Source organism: Lonchura striata, chromosome 3, assembly GCF_046129695.1.
Source record: "Lonchura striata isolate bLonStr1 chromosome 3, bLonStr1.mat, whole genome shotgun sequence".
NCBI classification, from domain to species: domain Eukaryota; kingdom Metazoa; phylum Chordata; class Aves; order Passeriformes; family Estrildidae; genus Lonchura; species Lonchura striata.
This window is the reverse complement of record NC_134605.1, coordinates 39513796-39532972: the sequence shown is the minus strand read 5'-3', so window position 1 is coordinate 39532972 and position 19177 is coordinate 39513796. Positions and strand designations below refer to the sequence as shown.

Sequence of the window (19177 nt, the reverse complement as noted above, 5' to 3'; positions counted from 1 at the left end):
GAACTTCCTTGAAAGTTCTCCCAGTGTCACTTCATTTACAAACTCTGCCATTGTCTCACCATTGGTGTAAAAGGGTGACAAACAGCATATCACAAGCCGGTGTTTTGTGTTTTATTCATGTGGCTATCCTTTTTTAAGCTGAAGGTACAGTGTCAAGGTTGTGATGTATTTAACTTGCTTCAGAAATGCAAGTGAAACAATAGGCCAGATTACTACAACAGTTGTACAAGTTGGGTCCCATTAGGATCTGTAGTTCAGGGCCTCTCAGCATTCATGGAGCAAAAATACCCCCCAAACAGGCAAAGCTGTGGGTTTAATGAACTCAGCAGAGCTGGGACTCATTCCAACTATTTAACTTAAGTGTGTTTTCAGAGAGTTGTATAATCCCTCATTTGCTTTCTAAGCTACATTCCAGAGGGCTAACAGATACAGCCTTACTTATTTTTCTCCATCTCAGTAATGCCATTATTTCCTACCTAAAACCAGAGAACAAAACTCCATTCAGTACAGCTGATGTGTTCCTTTACACTCCTACCTGTTGCTAGTGCATTAGGAATGACCCCATCCATGCCAGATAGAAAAGCAATTAAAAAATTATGTGTCTCATTTTAATCCAAGCTGGGAGGAAGTATTTCACTTGCTGATATGAAGCACTGGAATGATATTTAGACTCCTGGCTTCTACTGAGAAGACAGGATGCATCCTTGGCTTTTCAGAAGCAAACCACCCTAAATCAGGGCCCTGTTGACTTAGGGCAAGCAGAATTAAAGAAACACATCACCAAAGCCACGTCTTATAGGCCAGTTTATTTCTCTACCATTCTACCAGGGTGGGTAGCTGTTGTCAATACTTGCTATTATCTCTGGAGCAAGAGCATCATTAGCAGGTTTATTGCTTACTAATACCATGGTGAGGATTGTTTAACTGGCAGTTGATATCTAAAAGAATGGCTTAAGGACAACAATATACATTTCAGTCTGAGGAACTCATTAATGATACTTTAATCCATAGGAGTCTTAGGTTTTATTTTCCTTTACTAGGCACTGGGAAATTTTTCTTCTTGATTTGTCCTCTCTGAACTTGCCGAGCACGAGTTCCAAATCCCAGAGACTGCATTGATTCTGTTAAGTACTTTTGGCCAGGGGAGATGCACAGCATCACCAACAGTTTAGCATCACCTCCTAAAAGCAGGGGAAAGACAAAACATACTTATTTACCTCATTATTTTCAGTAAGTTATACATTGTTACCATACTCATCTACACAACAGTGAGCACAGGTTACCATTGCTTTCATGAAGCAGAAGACTGCTCCTGGAAAGGGCTGTTGAAACAGACAGCTCTTTCATGAGTCTATATCTAACAATATGATGTTTGCTCCCAAGTATTTAACAATCTCTAATATAGATTTTTTTTTCCCCTATTAGCTTCATCAATTAATCAACATGTTATGGTTCTGGACACTAATTTAAGTTCTGTCAAATATTTGTAAATTTGGGATAATAGCAAAATGGCTTGTGTGACAGTAAAACAAAATATACTTGAAGTTTGCAAACAATAATTAAACAAAGGAGGACACAGCCATTTTCAACACTTCACAAAACAGACTTAGTTTAAATCAGGCTCAGCACCCATAAAACACAGCTCTCACTTCTCTTTTTGTCTTCCCCTTTTCACAGTAGGGACTCCAGTATTAAGTGAAAATCAAAGCTTAAGCAAAAAAATTCACAGTATTTCAGAAACTCTGTAGAACCGTTACCTCATTCACTGTCAATACCATGAACTGGAAATTAAAAGCATAAGGGCTAATATTTTCTGGCTGAAGAAAAATGGACTAATGTACTACACATATGGACACAAATCTGACATTACTGCAGGCATAACACTTGCTTTAAAATTGCTTCTGCATTAATGAGGAGCTAAAGAAGAGGAAGTGATCCCAATACAAAACTGTAGCACAGTGCCATGTCCTGTGTTCCTCCCTTGTCTTGCTGCTACAGGGCACAATGCTAACGGATGTGCAAGCATTCCTGTAGTAATAAAGATTGAAGTTTAACTTTTAAGCTGTACCTGACATGAAACACTGGTGAAATGCAATATTTACCCATTAGACGATCCCATTGAGATGTTCTTCAACTGAGCTTTGGAAACAACAAGATTTAGCCTGATTCAGGAGTTCAGAACTGTTGCTATGTACTCACACAGTGACCCAGAGTCTTTGAAATAGAGGGCACATTCAAGCAAGGAGGAGAAGGTCATCTTCTAGTTTTACACAGACAAGGAGAGGAAAAATCAGGAGAAGAAATCTATATTGTTGAACAAGAGTCAGAATAACCCCTCACCTACGGAGTCCTGAAGCAGATGTGTAAGTTTGCTGTTCCGGTATGGGATGTGAGCTCGCTGCTCTGCTATTGCTCCCAGAACATCAGCCAGGGCGGACAGGCTGCGGTTGATGAAGGAGGTCTCTCTCAGCACTGCCCCTGTCACTCCAGACATACCTGGTACAGTGTAGAAAAAGGCACTGGTAACACTAAGCAAATCTGCTTCAAAACTCTAATGTAGAGAAAAGGTTAAAGAAGATTCAGTGTCTACAGATGGTCCAAAGCATCTCATGTTAAAGTTGATCTCTGCAGATGTACAATGCATTTTTGGCTCCATGTATATTAAGAACAAGGAACCAAGGAAGTAGATCAGACAAGACAACACACTTTTGAAAACAATGGCTCCACAATGGCCCCAAAGAGAAGCCTGTTTTGTTCCACCATTTTTATGATAATTAGCTGCCCCATTTGTATCCCTTTGGAAAAAGAGAAGAGACATTGATGGCACAAGCTGCAGAGAGAAAACTGTACAAGAGCCACAAATGTGAAGTGTTTGTATTCACCAAAGCCCGTGAATTACTGTTTTATGGCATGATTTGCTGTAAGGAAATGGATGAAGGAAAATGGTGCCCTTCTACCACACACCCAGCATGGTTGTATGTGGCTATGCTGCCCCCGAGCAACACTGTAAAGGTTTGGTCTATGGAACACATTGCACCAATTCAAAAAGGTGCTGCAAGCTCAACTCTTTGATCAGTCTGGATGAGGATGCAGTTAAGAGTAATTAATTCCTGCTGTCCTTAGCTTTGCCATTTGGGGAAGAGAAATTTGCTATTAGCATTTAGCATCGTATTATTCAAATTCAAGCTTTCCTGAGGAGAGTGGATGAGGTGCAGATCACTTTTACCCAGAGCACAAGATCCATGTCAGGCAGAGCTGATGACAGTGGGATGATCAGATGGGGCCAACATCTTCCTCTACTGCCTATTCTTCTACCACTGGACAGGTACGGGGAGTGGCTAGAAATCTTGTTTTCCGCTTAGGCCAGCATTTTCTAGCAAAGGAGGTGTTCAAGAGAGAAATGTGAAGAAGTGCGGTAATAGCAAAAACCCCAGGAGTCTGGACAGGGAGGGCTGTAGAACTATGACTGTGAGAGAGGATGAGGTTAGAGTGGTAGAGTCTGCAGTTGTCAGAGACAGAGCAAAACAGTTTGAAAGACCCTGCCTGTTGGAGAGGATAGATAAATATAATTATTCATAAATAATTCAGCCAGGATGAGAACAGTCCTCTCTGCTAGCCAGACAATGCCCCTGCCTATGGGTGGGTCCAGGGGTCAAGTGGACTGTTCCATCTCACCCCCCAAAACGTATGGTTCACCCCGCACCTGTAACCCTCCCCTAAAACATCAAGTGCCTGTGACGCCATTGGCCCAAGCCTTGTTCCAGCCCATCCTGAAGCCCCCTGATAAGGGGGCTGCGAGGGGCCAGACGCTCTCTTGGAACTTCCCCTCCTCTTGGAACTTCCCCTCTCCTAGAGCATCCTCTTGTCTCTCCCCTCCCCCATCCTCTCAAGCCTCAACAAGTGCTGCGTAGGCAGGACCTTTCTCCATCCCTAATAAACCTTACTCCCCAAGAGCAACCTTCAGAGATCTCTTGTCTCCACTCATCTATACCATCCAGGAGCAGGCAGCGTTCCCTACACCTCCCAAAGGGTGGATAACAATCCAAGATAGGATGAATCTCAGGGTAACTTTGCGGTAATTATATATACAGCCATCCTCAGGCTGCTTGTATATCAAAGAAAAGTGGACTCCTGGGATAACAGTTATACTCCTAAAGGAGAAAACGGCAAATAGGGGAGGGGGTACATGTTTGCTGTTTATATGCATTTTGATAGATGAACTTTGACAAAGTATTTAGCTAAGTTTTCAAAGTGAAACACAGTTTGCTAAAAAGGGACCAATTGTCTTGTAAATGCTGCAAATGACCCAGGCCAGCTGTAGAGCCAACAGGGCTGGGTGCTGATGTGTGTGAGAAGCTTGAGGTACTGCTGCTCACTCAGATTTGCTCACATTTTAAAACAATTATGAGTTAACACTGCCCTCACTTTCAGCAGAGTACGTCCACTAGCACATCTGATGGCAGAGGTCAGTCTGCCACTGACTAACTCATCTAACACCGATGTGAGCACAGCTCTTCTGGCTTCACTGGAGGATCTGGCCTGCCAAGCCCCAAAGAATGTTTGTCCTGGTTTAACTGAGAGAACAAACACACGCCCTGTTGCTCAATTACATGTTTTCAGCATTTAGAGCAAATGAAAAAATAATGTATTATATTAGGTTTCTCTGTAGAACAAAAGTTTAACAGTGAGCAACAGCAAGAATTCTTGGCAGTAAAGTAAAAGACTCTTTCATAATACTGGTTCACTTTTCAAAACATTATTTCTGGAATGATACATTTGGCTTCATGGTCTTTCTTGGTAAGAAAGCTTGTCCTTTAGGAAATAATCAAGTTTTTGAAATTATTGTGTGCATAGAGGAGGCAAGAGTAAAATGCTTTGAAGAAACAATGAAAACAATATTATCTTTTCAACACTAATTTCCTCCAAGACTTTTTCCACAATAAAGCAGAAAAAATCCACACATGGTGATATCAATTATTACAGATATTTGTAATATTTAAATCATTTTTGCCCTTTAAACATTCCTGTATGAAAGACATGCTAATTTTCAGAGTAGAAAAACAGGTCTAATAAAAGCAGTCTGAACAAATAGTGTATCTATGATATGGATAAGTGTCCTGGGCTTATTTCAAGCTTATACAGCCATACATCGAGTTAAACTATACCAGTGTGGAACTGGATCAATCAGCCCTCAAATTTTGTTTATGCCAGGATCTGTGGGTTTAAACCACCTCTGTGTGAGAGCAGGGTAGCATGTATCCCTCCCTAGAGAACTAAGGCATTTATTGTAATCTGGATCCATGAGGATCCATGCCCACGAACAGACACATTCACTTACCAACACACTCGCTCCCAGCCAGGTCCACCAACTGCAGTCTTGTTTTGACTTGCTTCATCTTCTCAGTTGCTTCAAGCTGAACTGGTGAAGAGGCTCTGGAAGAAGAGGTGGATTTATTGTCTCTCATTTTTTGTGCAAAGGTGAAGGAAGCCTCTTTATTTAGTCTCTGACTGGTTTGTTCATCTTCACATAAAGTACCTGGTTAATGGAAAAAACAAACGAAAGCTTCTCACTGACACTGAGAATTGACATGGGAAAAAAATGGGGCATCAATAGGGGATGTAAAGTATCTGCTGCTTCAAACAGAAGCAATGTACAAGCCAAAATCCATGGCACAGGCAGACTGAATGACTTTTTCTATCTTATTTAAAGTTTTACTCATCAAACTGATCATACCAGTTGGTAACAAGCTTTGGTGTGGATTGTGTTGCATCCAATATCCCTATTGTTGACACATCTGTGTGGAAAGCAAGAAATGAGAGTACAGTAAGGATTTTAGAGAGACCTTTTAAAAAGTTTTAGACTGATTGCAACCAAAGTCAATTTCAGATGCTTGGGAGCAGTAGGCTCTGAAAACTGATTCTATGTACTTGAAACATCATCTCCTGGTGCTCTGGCAAAAAAAAAAAAATAAAATCCTATCCTGCCTCTTCTATTTTGTCCTTTGCTGCTGTTCCCCCTAGATTTCCTTCAGCCCTCATATCCCACTGTGAGATCTCCACATGATGAGCTATTATCCTCAATAGTGTTATTCTCACTTGTTCAGGTTGGTTATCTACTAGTATTATGCCTCTGCAGAAGCATCTGGCTTTCTCTCTTTGTTGGGAAGGAAGACAAAGACTCTCTGGGAAAGCTGCTTTCACATTAGTTTAGCAGGAATATATGCAAAATGGATTTCCCAAAGCAGTTGTTTTTTGTTGTTTTTTTTTTTTTTTTTTTTTCTTAGTGTCTTGGTTCTCATTTATCTCTTTCTTTCTCTCTCTGAAAGAATAAAAGAATAAAAGGCACATATACTGCTACAGGTTATAGAGACAACAGACCTCCTTGGGTGCTTACAGTATTCTAGTTGGAACAGTAGAAAGTTTCTAACTACAAAACTTGACTAAGGAGCAGACTGACTTGCATTACAGAGCTCTGTACTTCTCCAAGCATGCTGCTGCTAAACCCTGACCCAGCTCTTCACAGTGTAGGCAGAGCAGCTGGGTTGGTTTACACAGAAGAAATGGCTTCAGGCCATACAGTGTCAAACTAAGTGTTCCCACTCCTCTTCAGTTTTAGACAATGAAATTAAGAAACAGCTTTCCTGAAACAACAGATAATATTGATCAAAATACTAAAATGCCTTAATCAAACCTGAAGAAGTGCTGGCTTGTCAACCCTGGTTTTAGGTGCAGAACTCATCACAGACTTTACAACTTTTTATTTAGGGACTCAGGTATCTGACATTAAGATGTTTGACAATGGCACCTGGCTTTTAAATCAGGATCCTTTAATTTTAAACAGGCCAGGCTGTGCTGTCACACACTGCTGCAGTGAGGCCCCAGCTGCAGTGCTGCTCTCTGTTTCCTTACAATGCACATCTTCACCCACATGCTGTGAGTCAAAAGCCAGAGTCTGCATTCAACACAATTAGACATTTCTGCAAAGCTTTGCTGCCAGGCCACAATGGAGTGGCTGCAGTTAGAAGTGGCAAAGGGAACTCTGGACTAGACAAGATTGCTGCTGTGCTAATGGTACAAGCACTGAGTTTAGGTAAGTACCATCAGTCTAACTGACAAGAAACTGGAGCTGGCTACAGTTAACATCGGGAATGCTGGAACTGCAACTTATGAAGTAACTGTGTCTTTTGGCAAGGCCCATAGGTAAAAAAGGGCACTGTTTATTCTGCTTTTCTGATACTGTTGGTTTAATTTCTGATAGCAGTCTAAAGGAAAAAAATGTTAAATATTTCCCACTTTCTAAAATCATATTGTTGTTGCAGAGTATGAAGGAGATGGACCTCAGCACTGAAAGCAGAGAGCCTAATTATAATGTGAGCAAAAGAAAACAAATTTACCCCCAAGAGCCCAAATAGAAAGTTGTTCCTCAACCAATAAAATGTTAAGTCTTGGTGTGGTAGTGGAAAGTAGAAATATAAATGTTGCCATAGTAAATAGGACAAGTATTTTGTCTTTTCATACAATGGCCTATTATTAACAGTTCAAAAGATTCTGAATTTAATGGACATTTTTGCAAGGCAGAGAGTAAATAAATTTAATTCTCTCTCAACCAAGAGCATATGATGATCCCTAAAATTTATAGGTAGCTTAACCACAAACTTTGTATGACATGTAATTATTCATTCTAAGTGATTTAGCTACTTTGATTATCTACCTTATCAAGATCTTTCCTATCTTATACCTTATGACTTTCTGATAACACTTATTCATTAGTTGCCTCATGCAATAAAACTTCAACTCTGGAAGTCAAGCCATGTAAAGAAGAGTGCTATGTTTTTATGAAACTGAAAGGTTGAGTAGCAGTCAAACATGAAAATGGTCTGTTATTTAAGAAGGAATGTAAAAGTTAGAAAACATGAAAACAACTGAGAAAACAGTTGGAAAAAGGAAACATTGGAAAAAGAAAGAAAAAGCAATATGGAAACCTCCCAGTCCACAGACTGTTTTTCTAAACACAACTGCCTCCAGATGTATTTTAGTAACATCCTACTTACCAAAGTTATCTCCAAAGACAACTGTGGTTATGGTCAATGTCACTACCAGATGAGAACGAGAGGAATGAGCATGCACCAGTGTTGGGTGTGTGACTCTCAGCTGTAGGCCTTTGTTGACAAGATGCAAAAATTCAGATGCATTTTCAACAGTCCTAAGAAGTAAAGAAACAGGAAGGATATTTCACTGACTCGCAGGAAAGATCACACAAGAAAGCTGACAACTTGAATGAGAACCTCAGCATTTCCATTTCTCTGCTCTTCTCCTTATACTACTCTCAGTTTTTAGCTGCACAAACAGACTTTTTCAGGTGGGATAAAGATGAAAATTCAAGCCAAAATCTGTGAAGCAGTCCTGAAACTGCTGCAGAAGAGGTCTGCCAGCCTTACAGGTCCAGAGGTACTATAGCTCAGCCATTGAAGCAACAGACATTTCTGTATCTCCACACTTTGGAAGAAAAGACACAGGTTTAGACATTGCTGGAATCCCTGGCCTTACAGAAGTAGATTTGTGCAGTTTATGCTGAGGAGCTCATTTTCTTAGGTAAAACACTCCAAAATTTCTCCAGGCCTCTGGAAATCATATTTCACATTTGGAATTAAATCCAGAATCCCTGGAAATAAGTCCAGTTTCACTGTTCAATGAGTACAACATCAGAATAAATAGATGTGATTTCTATAGACCATTTATCTCATACTATCTGTTTTCCTTTCCTGTTAAAGAAAATACTGCAAATATGATCAATCCAGGGGCAAAGTCCTAGCACACACAGTGAAATACACACAGAAAATGAAATAAAGTGTCTAGGTAAAGAAAAAACCGACTATCATTTTCCCTGTTTGCAATGTTTAAAAGAAATGAGATAAGACTACCCTTTTCTTTCACTGTGTTGCCTTCTTCAATAATCACTGAAGGTAAAACACCTAAAGAGTTGTTTTTAGGTGGGAATATAAATTATGACTGCATATCATAGCTTGGTCATGGAATGCTCTGTAACAGCACAACCATTAATAACTCTCATGACAGGCCACAGGCTTGGTTCCACAATGCTGCAGTAAGTAGCAGCTAGCATGTGATAAAAGGCAAGGTCTTTATGACTTAGATTTGGCTGATTTCAGTAAAAGTCACACCAGGCACAAACTTATTTTATGCTAAGAGCCATACTTGAAGAGTTTAAAGACAGAATAACAAAACAAAACAAACTGTACTCAACTAAAGCAATTTCCTCGAAAAACAAAGCAAGGGCATCTGAAGCATAGAAAAGCATTTGGCCACACCATATCTATAGGCACTTAGGAGAAGCTGCCATCTAAGTGCAGTTCCCTGTGTATCCAGGGCTACATGAGGTGAACAATCACTATATACTTGCCCTATCAATCCTGAGCCACACATGCTGGCCTCCACTGTGACACCTCTACTTCTAGGCACTCACTGTGGATGTCTCCTCCTTGTTTGACCTGGTACCAGCAGAGAACCAGTGGCTCCAGCTCCTACAGTCAGAGCCTTACACTGGGGTGACCTGACTATTACCTCACATCCAAGGAGGCACAATCCTGCCTTCCCAAGCCTTGAACTGCATCATCCAGTGGCTAGTCAGCCAGGACTGGAAGGCCTGAGGGGCAAGCGGCCTTGGCTAGGATGCAGCACCAGGCTGTTGGCTTCTGCAAGCTGCTGCTGTGAGCTGGCAAAGAATCAGCGCTCCAAGCTGCTGCCCCATCTCTGCATTTGCCAAGGAAGACAGGGCTCAGGGTGTCCTGTCAGTGCTGGTCACCTATGGCTGGGAAGCTGCAGCTGGCTTTGAAGACAAGCAACATCCCCACCCCAGTGTGGTGAGCTTGGCACAGTAGTTCCTCCACAGGACTGGCAGAAATAATATTTTAGTATAATCTCTGCAACTTCATCGTGCTCTATGTGCCGCACGTTCCAGGACCAGATTCTACAAAGAGAAGCCCTGTTGTGGTTACATTAAAAATTTGATGCTGAAAGTTCTCCAAAGTCAACCGAGCTATAAAAGAAGAAAGAGACTGAGGTTTTCATGATTCAATAAGAAGAACGTGTTAGCAGGAAAGAGACTACTGTACTTTAGTGGATATATGGAGAAGCCAATGAGACCCAGCAGGCCAATATATTCTAGATGAAATATTATCATAAATGAGGATGTGTTTTTATTCAAAGCACCAGCTGTTTACTTTAGATTTTGGGCAGCTGGGTGGCCTCATTCAATGGTTCCTTTACTTTGTTTGGGTTTGTTTTTTCTTATTAACCTTTCTATGTAATTATTAATATAACCTGTTTATGAATTGGACTTTTTTCACTGCTTGCATTGTAACTGAGATACATATTTTTATTTATGTTTGCATTAGAATTTAGTATTAACTGAGATAAATGGTTTTTAAGAGTTTTAGTTCAAGGCGCCAGGTTCCTTTGCCATAAATGAAAATTTACAGAAATAAACAGAGCAGCCATTTTATTAACTAGAGGGACAAATGAAACCTTATTGCAGTTTCTTTTTTTTTTGTCTCTATGGCACAAGTCCCACTGCTTCTCACCTCTCTCTTTCCCAAAACCTATGAAAAGAGATGGATCACCCACTAACTATGCAAAGCTCCCTTGGGAAGTGGGACAGGCATTTTTCAGGAATAAAATTATGCCAGGCCAACATCTTAGTTACTGAAATACCATAATTAAAAACTACTTGGAGGTTTTGATGAAACAGGCAAAATTCAACTCCCAGCATGCCTACACTACATGTACCCACCTTCACTTTCTAAGTCATATGGCCCCTTTCCTGTCTAGTCAAAGGAAAAAGATTAGCTCCTCCAAGAGATTCAGCACACACAGGTAAAGTTCTGCTCCCAGCCTCTTCTGGAATTTTTCATTCCCTTGACAGGAGAGCCTTAACTAGATACTAAAAGTTGGAGTAGAGTCACAATTGAGGAAATACAAGAATAGAGACATATAGAAACCCACCAGTCAGCATAATATAGACAGAAAGGGCAAAAGGATTAATCACTTTAAGCTCTAGTCACTTTTCATTTATTCCATATTCTTATGGAGCATGCAGAGTGCAATCAAGCTTGCAGAATTCTTACGGAAATTGTATTTAACCTCAAGACCAAAGAGCAGGCAAAACCCAGATACAAATGTTAATCCTTCTGAGAATATTGCACTGCTTATTGTTTCATAGAAAGAAAGGAGAGTCCTATAGCTCCTACAGTGAAGAAAACTACTTGACATTTTTTCTGGGTTCCTACTTTTGTATGAGCAGTTAAATTGCTAGAAAGTACAAATCAATAAATGCACAATCCTCCAGTGCTTTCTTGTATTTTTATCAAGGCTTGATGGGAATAGCATTAAATCCACATTTCAATAAAGCTTTCAAAAGATGTTTCTTTTCACAAACATTATTTACTCAAGGAGCAGGACACTTCTTTATGTGACATCTCAATAATGCACATACTTCCTTCTGGAATCTGTTCTCATGCTGGGTGCTTACAGAGAGATGTCCAGTTTAATTCCACTGGGTACGCCATCACCTCTCTGGTGCTTATCCTAATTTGTTTGCTAATGTTGATACTATTAGTGTAAAGCCCAAAGAAAGGCCATAAAAATGATGAAAGGCCTAGAGAGGAAGCCACATGAGCATAAGCTGAGGTGACTTGGTCTGTTCAGCCTGGAGAAGAAGAGACTGAGGCAAGACCTCATTGTAGTTACAACTTCCTTGTGAGGGGAAGCAGAGGGGCAGGAACCAACCTCTTCTCCCTGGTGACCTGACGGACCAGCCGGAAGTTTTGTCACAGGAAGTTTACATTGGATATTAGGAAAAGGTTCTTCACCCAGAGTTCACCCAGAGGGTGGCCAGGTACTAGAATGGGACTCTCGGGGCTGTCCTGTACAGGGCCAGGAGTTGAACTCAATGATCTTGTGGGCCCCTTCCCGCTCAAGACATTCTATGATAAACAACACAGACAATACTAAAATGAAGCATCTGAAACAGATTCCCTCTTGTTAATGAATGAAAAAGAAAGCACTGTACATTTGCTTTGTATGCCACGCTTACATAATGCCAAGAATCATTCCCATGAGTACTAGAACAAATCTTTGTAATGCTTAGTAAGTAAAATAAGGCATTAAAGTAAGTATAACTGTAGCCTTAAATACCCTTGCACTCCCTACACTGTCAAGTTGTGTAAATAAGGATCAAACCTGGCATACACCAATGCTGGGGAGGGACATCTTAAAAGTGAATGGTGAGAAGCTTTGCTGCTTAGCTTTCAGTCTGAAGAACCTTGATTTTCAAGACCTACCAGTTCAAATGCTGCCAACATAACAATTCCAGCTTTAACACCTCCAGTTATGAAAACAGAATGTTAAGTAATATTAAGATGGGTATTTGTATTAAAAGATCATTTAAAATCTTATTCTAATTTTTTGTAACTCCAGTACATAAAGGGAAAGCTAATACCCTTCAACTGCTTAACTACTTGTACTTAAATTTCTATTATAATCCGTAAAATTTATAATTCAATAAGACTGAATGAAAAGTGCTTTGTGACTAGATTATCACTTCTTTTTCTACAGCTGACAAGATACCATAGATCCAGCAACAACAACATGTGCAGCAATCTTCAGGCATTCTAAGAAGAAGGCACTTAGCACAGGAGTATAACTCAAAGTAATTGTACAGTTATTTCTGGAACTATTTTGACATTTTCAGCCAACTGCAATCTAATAGACTGAGCTAACAGAAACATTAATTGTTCTTTTGCATATAGTAAGGACTCATTGTTTAGAAGCAATCTGGTGCCTGTAATTGCAATTTTGTGACAGCTGTACATGGCGTTAACACCAGATAGTGTTTGGATGGTAGGAACAAGCCGTGTACTCACTCGTGTGTCAGCAATGGCACATCACTCTTCCCTTCTCTGGTTGTGACAACATCACGCTTGATGCCAAACACTTTTCCACAGCTGTCTTTGGCCAGAAGATCAAAAATTTCATTATTATACACTTCTACAATAGATACCTCAACCCAGTAACTTCCTGGTGGCTTTTCTGAAATGAGCCTGGCAAATAAATAAAGAGAAAAAAGTTTGAAGAAAAAAGTCCAAAAATGTTGAAGTCAAACCCCAAATGAACAATCTATAAATAGAGATCTATTCTTTAATTGTAATATAATTACTATCTGATAATAGCATTTATTAAGTATCTGCAGCCATGGAATTGCCTCATCCATATGCTAATGTTAACTTGAAGAATCAGAATATACAGTTTATTTATACTTGAGGAAGTAAATAGAATTTAATTTTCCAAACAGCTGTGTCAGCTTATTTTTTCCACTAGCCTGCCACCTCAGGATTTTTTTATACAATTTCTCTGCTGGCAGTTATTGCACTCAGAGCATAAAATCTGGCAGAGTGCAAGCAATGAATAGAGATGGGAAGTTATATCTGGAAGAAGTTATATGATCACAGCCTCAGAAAATCCATAAATTAAGGACTTTTCTATTCAGGAGAGTATTTACAGTTAGACAGTTATTCTCATACAAAATTGGTTGGTTCTTTGATTTAGCTTATACACTTTTCCAAAACAAACATGCTTAGCTGGAAAAACTTCTAATGGCTCTTCTTCTATAACATAGCAGCATATCAGGTCAATCCTGTATTATGTTTGACTGCAAAAATCTAAGAACACTTAAAACAAGAACAGATTGTAGTTAAAAATTCTACTATCTTTCTTCCTCGGGACTGGGTTCTAATCTGAATCCTCTTCATGTATTCCAGTTGTCAATTTTCACAGAACTTTTTGGAACTTAATTATCTTTTGGACTCCCATAGCTATGGTTGAAGCATTTTCAAAATTTTAGAGTCTGAAAGCCAGATGGACAGATAACTCACAGTAAAATGCATAATCTTATTGTCTCAGAAAATCAGATTAAGCAGGAGAGAGACTAGAAATCCATATGAAGCCTCAAATATCAAATGGTGGCCAGAGAAGCTATAAATATTAACCATTTTGAAGCTGAAATCTGTAATGATAAATACACTGCAAACATTATTTCATCCTTCCTATGTAGTTTAAAGTGACTGCTACTGACAGCGAGGCTTTACTTTGTTTTTACCTGAACACTTCTTGGGTAGCTCGAGGAATAATTCCAAGTTCTGATTCCTCTTCTGTGGTGAATGCTAAGTTCCCCTCTAACTGTGGTCCCAACATTGTGTATGTCTTCCCACTTCCAGTTTGCCCATAAGCCATGATGCACACATTGTACCTGAAAAATAGAAGTGCTGTAATTTATTTTACCATTACCAAATGTGTCTATTAGGTGGGAAGTCAAACTCCAAACAACTGGGGAACACAAACTTAAACAAGAAAATAAAAACACTGCCCCTGATTTCTTTCTGCAGATCTCAAAGTCTGACAGTTATTAGTGTGCATAACATCACCTAAACAAATTCTATTTTTTTTTTAACCAGAACTGAAGGGATGCTTTTAAGTAGAAGTTTAACGGACCCTTAGCTTGGAATGATTGATGCTGTTAGGCCTCCTTGCCTGCCCAACTTTCAGCTTTTGTGCTACTGAGCTGCTTTTTAATCAGCTCCTGAACCAGTGCAGTTTACAGTTCAGCATTCTAATGTAAACCATTTCTGGGCTTGATTTGTGCTACAGTGCTGTGCTGCAAACCACTGCACTTGTACCCTAACAGCTGGGAACTCTTCATCTCTCATAGCCTTTTTCAGGCAGGCTCATCAGTCACAGTCCTCAGAGAAGACAGCCCTAAGAATAGGAGGCACAAATTTTAAACCAAGAGCACCAGTTGAGAATGAGCATGCACACAATGACTACTCTGAAACAAAGGTGGCAGGAACTGCTCTGATAAGGACAAGTAGAAAATTAAAATGTACAAGATCAGTGCAGAGGAACAGGCACCTTTGAAACATCATCTTCTGAAGCAGACAAGTAAATATGTCTAATGAACAGAACTCTGAAAATGCCTCTTGGCTGCACTGAAAATAATAATAGAAAAAGAATCGTTCACAGCTGTGAGCACTGTTGTGAATGTCTGTGCCACAGGGATGAACTGTGATGAAATGTATGAATCCTATCTAGAAAATGTGTTACTAACACAATCAGATGAAAGTCAACTTCTTAAGCAAAATAAGTGGGTGAATACAGATGCATCCAGCCACAGTACTGCTTTGTATGAAGGACCAACACTGTGCTGTGCAGCTGAAGTTTTGCCCCTCCTTGTCTGCTCCTGCTCTGCTGCCCTTGCCAGCCACTCGATGCTGACCACAGTTCTGTGCCAGCCAAAGCCTTGGAAGACATCCATTTATGCTGACAGGACTGCTCTCTCCCTGGACTATCTTGTTTGTTCAGAGATACAACACTAGCAGAACCTTCATACACAGGAAGTGCTCCACAGTTTTAAGAAACATCTGCTCTATTAGAGTTGCAAGAACGGGCCTGCTCCTTTTCTGTCAGGGAATAAAATTTCACTTCCTAAGCTACCTCCTCTGTGAGTAGACCTGAAGCAGCTGCTTCTGATTATCTGATGCTTTTCCTCATATCAAAAATGTAGTTTCAAGCACATGCCAGCATATTTCAATGAACACCCCTCATCTAATTGTTTTAAATGTATGGTTTCAAGTAATGAAATACTTACATGCATATTAAACATGCCTAGAAGCAATTACTTCAGGAGGATTATTTTGGAAGCTTTCACTTGTTAGAAAGGAATGTGGGCTGATAAGTCACACGGAAAATACCTGGGTACCCTTTCTGGGAATGTGAAGACAAAGTTGCAGTCAATGAATCTACAGTAAGGCCCCTCCAGATTTTAGCATGCACTACAGAGTATAAAATAGGAGTCTAGTCATAGATTTGATGAAGGAGATGACATAACAGTAACTGAAAACAAAGAGCACTACAGTAAAATTAAATGTGATAGCAATTAGGGCTGTAAATCTGAAATTAGAGATTTCCTGAAGTATTCACTGCTGACATATCTCAGTAGAAAAGCTCACACTAATTTTGGTAGTTTTTAGCTAAACTAACCATGAGTAATTTTCACAGTTCCACCCCTCATACACACTCCCTGGCTAGCCTGTACCTTATTGAGACTTCTAGCCCTATTTAAAAATTAAACAGATCTTTGGAACCAAAAAGGGAGCCAGATGTTTTTCCTTAGGAAAAACAGAATTAGTCTTATTAGAAGTTTCTCCTAAAGGACTTTCCTACAGTTCAGCTATTTAAACTTTCCTTAATTGCTGCTAGTTGTAAGACAACAAGCATCACTGACAAGATACAGATTATAAGATTAGAATTAATTGGGAAGAGGATTGTAACATTGAAGATAGAGGTGCAAGTCAGGTATCAATCAGTGGTAACTTCTTTGCCAAAGCCAAAACAGTGTTTCAGTCAGCCCTAATGAGGTAAAACTGGCCAAAGCAGTATCTAATCAGGTACAGGAGATAATGAATTGTTGTGGGATTCAACAATAGGACAAGAAGCAGATTACTTTATATTTATCTGTATAATAATAGTTATTTATTATAGTTTACATCATTGGAGATCTAGCTCCAGCATAAAGCTTTCAAATACAGAACTCTGAAGATTTTTTTACTATGATTCAGCTATGTGCCCTGATATTTTTCTTTCTTCACTTTATTATTATATTTAATGGTTATATTATTGTTTTAAAAAGTTCTTATTGTCAAGCTAAAATACAATAGTTTTGTAGCACTTCTCTCCTGAAAAGAGTCTGGGTGCTCACTCTAGCAAAGTTACCCCTAGGAGAGAACACTGTTAAAGGCAATGAAAGGGGGAGAAATTAGTTCTTTAAAATAAACTAACAAGTTGGATTCTTCAATGCTGTAAAGAAAAGAAAAGTTATCTTACTCCCCTGTTGGTCCTGTATGGCTCACAGTAAACTTTGAAGCCTGCTATACTTTGGTTTACATATGGAAGAATCTTTTCTTCCTGTATATTTGTACTGAAAAATGAAACAATCCATTAAGAAAGAAAAACATAGAAAAAATAAGGAAAAGCAGAGAACACTCCCTTCTACTCGAGCTAGAAGTTGTTACAGACCCCTTTGGAACCCAGACTAAAACAATCAGGAGCAGCAAAAAGGTTCAAGGTTCAGACTAAGTATGTCTGTTTCGCATTTACAGTGGGAAGGGTGCTGTGCTCATATGCACAGACTTGCCTTTCCTGAGAATCTGCTTCTGTTTAAACAGCACTTCTGAAAGAGCAAGACAGGTCTTTTGTTTTCAATAACAGAACATTTCCTAACTGAATACAAAAATCTTAGCTTTTAGGAAAGGATTCTCCCCATGTAAAACTTAGTGAGTGGGAAGTACAGCAGATAAAGGTACAGATCAGGTACATCTGAAGACACTTAAGGGATCAATAATGCAACCAATGCAATTTTGCCTTTTGAACCAAGGCAAAATTATGATAATTGCAAAAGGAAAAGTAGGGAGAGAAAGCAGTAGTTTTAAGATGTCTTTAAACTCCTGCAACATAGTGGTCCCTAGGCTGGTCAGCTAAAGAAACTGTGGTTACTCATCACTGGTAAACAATAATAATGAAATCTATAACTTCCCTCAGCCACGGAGCCCTTGGGGGCCTCTCTGTGGCATATGGAATTCCCAATATTCACAGTATCTTTAGATACCTCTTCTAGGATGCTTTTAGCAACAGGAACCTTGGAAACTTCAGTGTGCAGGCTGCTGGGAACAAGGATTGCCACTGTTCAACTCTGCCACTGTGAATGGAAAGGGATTGTCTTTTCCTCTACAGGGAGTGAAACATCCACGACAGCCCTACCATATAGTTAACTGGTATTGGAACAGGGATGAAAAAGGAGCAGAAAGTTATGTATAAAACTCAGTTCAAGCCTCAAGGATTATAACAAAATGCACACCAAAGCCTCTTTGCAAGAGTAGGTTAGTTGGCTCAGTACTTCTGAAAAATCACACTTTATGAGCTTCAGTAGCTAGAAGTAATTTCATGTATTTCATGTTAGTGCTTGTTACTGATCAGTTTTTTATTCAAACCAGAATTCTGTTTTACCCCAGTGCCTGAAGGAGCAGTAGAATGACTGGGAATGTTCAGTTCTGGTTCAACCAGGAATCGATTCCACCACCTCCTATGGTCCTGGCAGGTCTTTTGCACAACATTCACAGTGAACACACTGTTGTAAAAGATGTATCATACAATATCTACAACTGGAAAAGTTATAAAACATAACCTAAAGAATACAAAGAAAAAAAATGACATCTTCCATTAGAAGCATCAATTTGACAGAAGCAGATCATAAGAAAAAACTGGGATATTTTTATTTTTACAAATTTATCTGCTCCGTTAAATTTTGTAAACCATATTTTCACTGTTTATACAGAGAAACAGCGTTCACTTGGTACTGAGCAGAAAGAAAACAGGAAAATGGAACTGCAAAGCCATAAAACTTAACTAGATCACTATTGTTAGATATTTTCATTAATAGATAGATTTCAGTAGATTATTGTGCTTTAGCTTTCTTACTGCAACCTTTTAACTTACCCATCCAGAAGAGATGTTAGCAAAGGGGCCACATCTGCAAATATTGCATCTTGAGACTCCAAATCATTGTAAACTCTGAGGAACAAAGTGCAACGATTAATCAAAGAAAACATGTAAATGTTGTCACAAGAACACAGACCATAGAAACTGTAGGCCAGTGACATACAATTTTGGATCTGCTGACATTTCTGTGTCACAGAACTGTAAATTTGAACTCCAAAGTTCTCAATCGCATTTTGGGAGCAGCTGTTGTGTGTTTTGGGGAGAACAACATATGGGTGTACCCTTGTGGATTGAGCTCATCCTAAACCTCCTGCCTGCCCCTCTGGAACACAGAGTCTTTTTTTTAGGCTGTACTGGATCCCTGTAACTTTTTCACACCTACTAGAATGTGAAATAGCCCTACTGCTTGGGATTCCTATATATCACTTTTTGGAAGACAGTGGTCAGGTTGTATTGCTTTTTAGATGTGGGTAAAGTTTGGTGAGGGAGCAGAGATGGGGGAAGAGGTACAGAGACTGCAAACTTGCTGAGGATTTGTCTCAGAAATCAGAATGCT

At 39.5% G+C, this 19177-nt stretch overlaps 1 protein-coding gene across 1 annotated transcript in view; it reads right to left on the bottom strand.

The window, feature by feature from the left end:
- Positions 1 to 787: 787 nt before the first annotated feature.
- Positions 788 to 19177, bottom strand: part of KIF25 (kinesin family member 25) — a 41316-nt gene continuing 22926 nt past the window's right edge. The window contains exons 9-15 of the mRNA XM_077781757.1: positions 18619 to 18693; positions 14171 to 14320; positions 12939 to 13115; positions 8052 to 8203; positions 5339 to 5536; positions 2341 to 2496; positions 788 to 1181 (exon numbers count right to left, since the gene is read on the bottom strand). Coding sequence (XP_077637883.1) covers positions 1024 to 1181; positions 2341 to 2496; positions 5339 to 5536; positions 8052 to 8203; positions 12939 to 13115; positions 14171 to 14320; positions 18619 to 18693 — 1066 coding nt within the window. The 3' untranslated portion in view covers positions 788 to 1023. The remainder of the gene's footprint in view (positions 1182 to 2340; positions 2497 to 5338; positions 5537 to 8051; positions 8204 to 12938; positions 13116 to 14170; positions 14321 to 18618; positions 18694 to 19177) is intronic.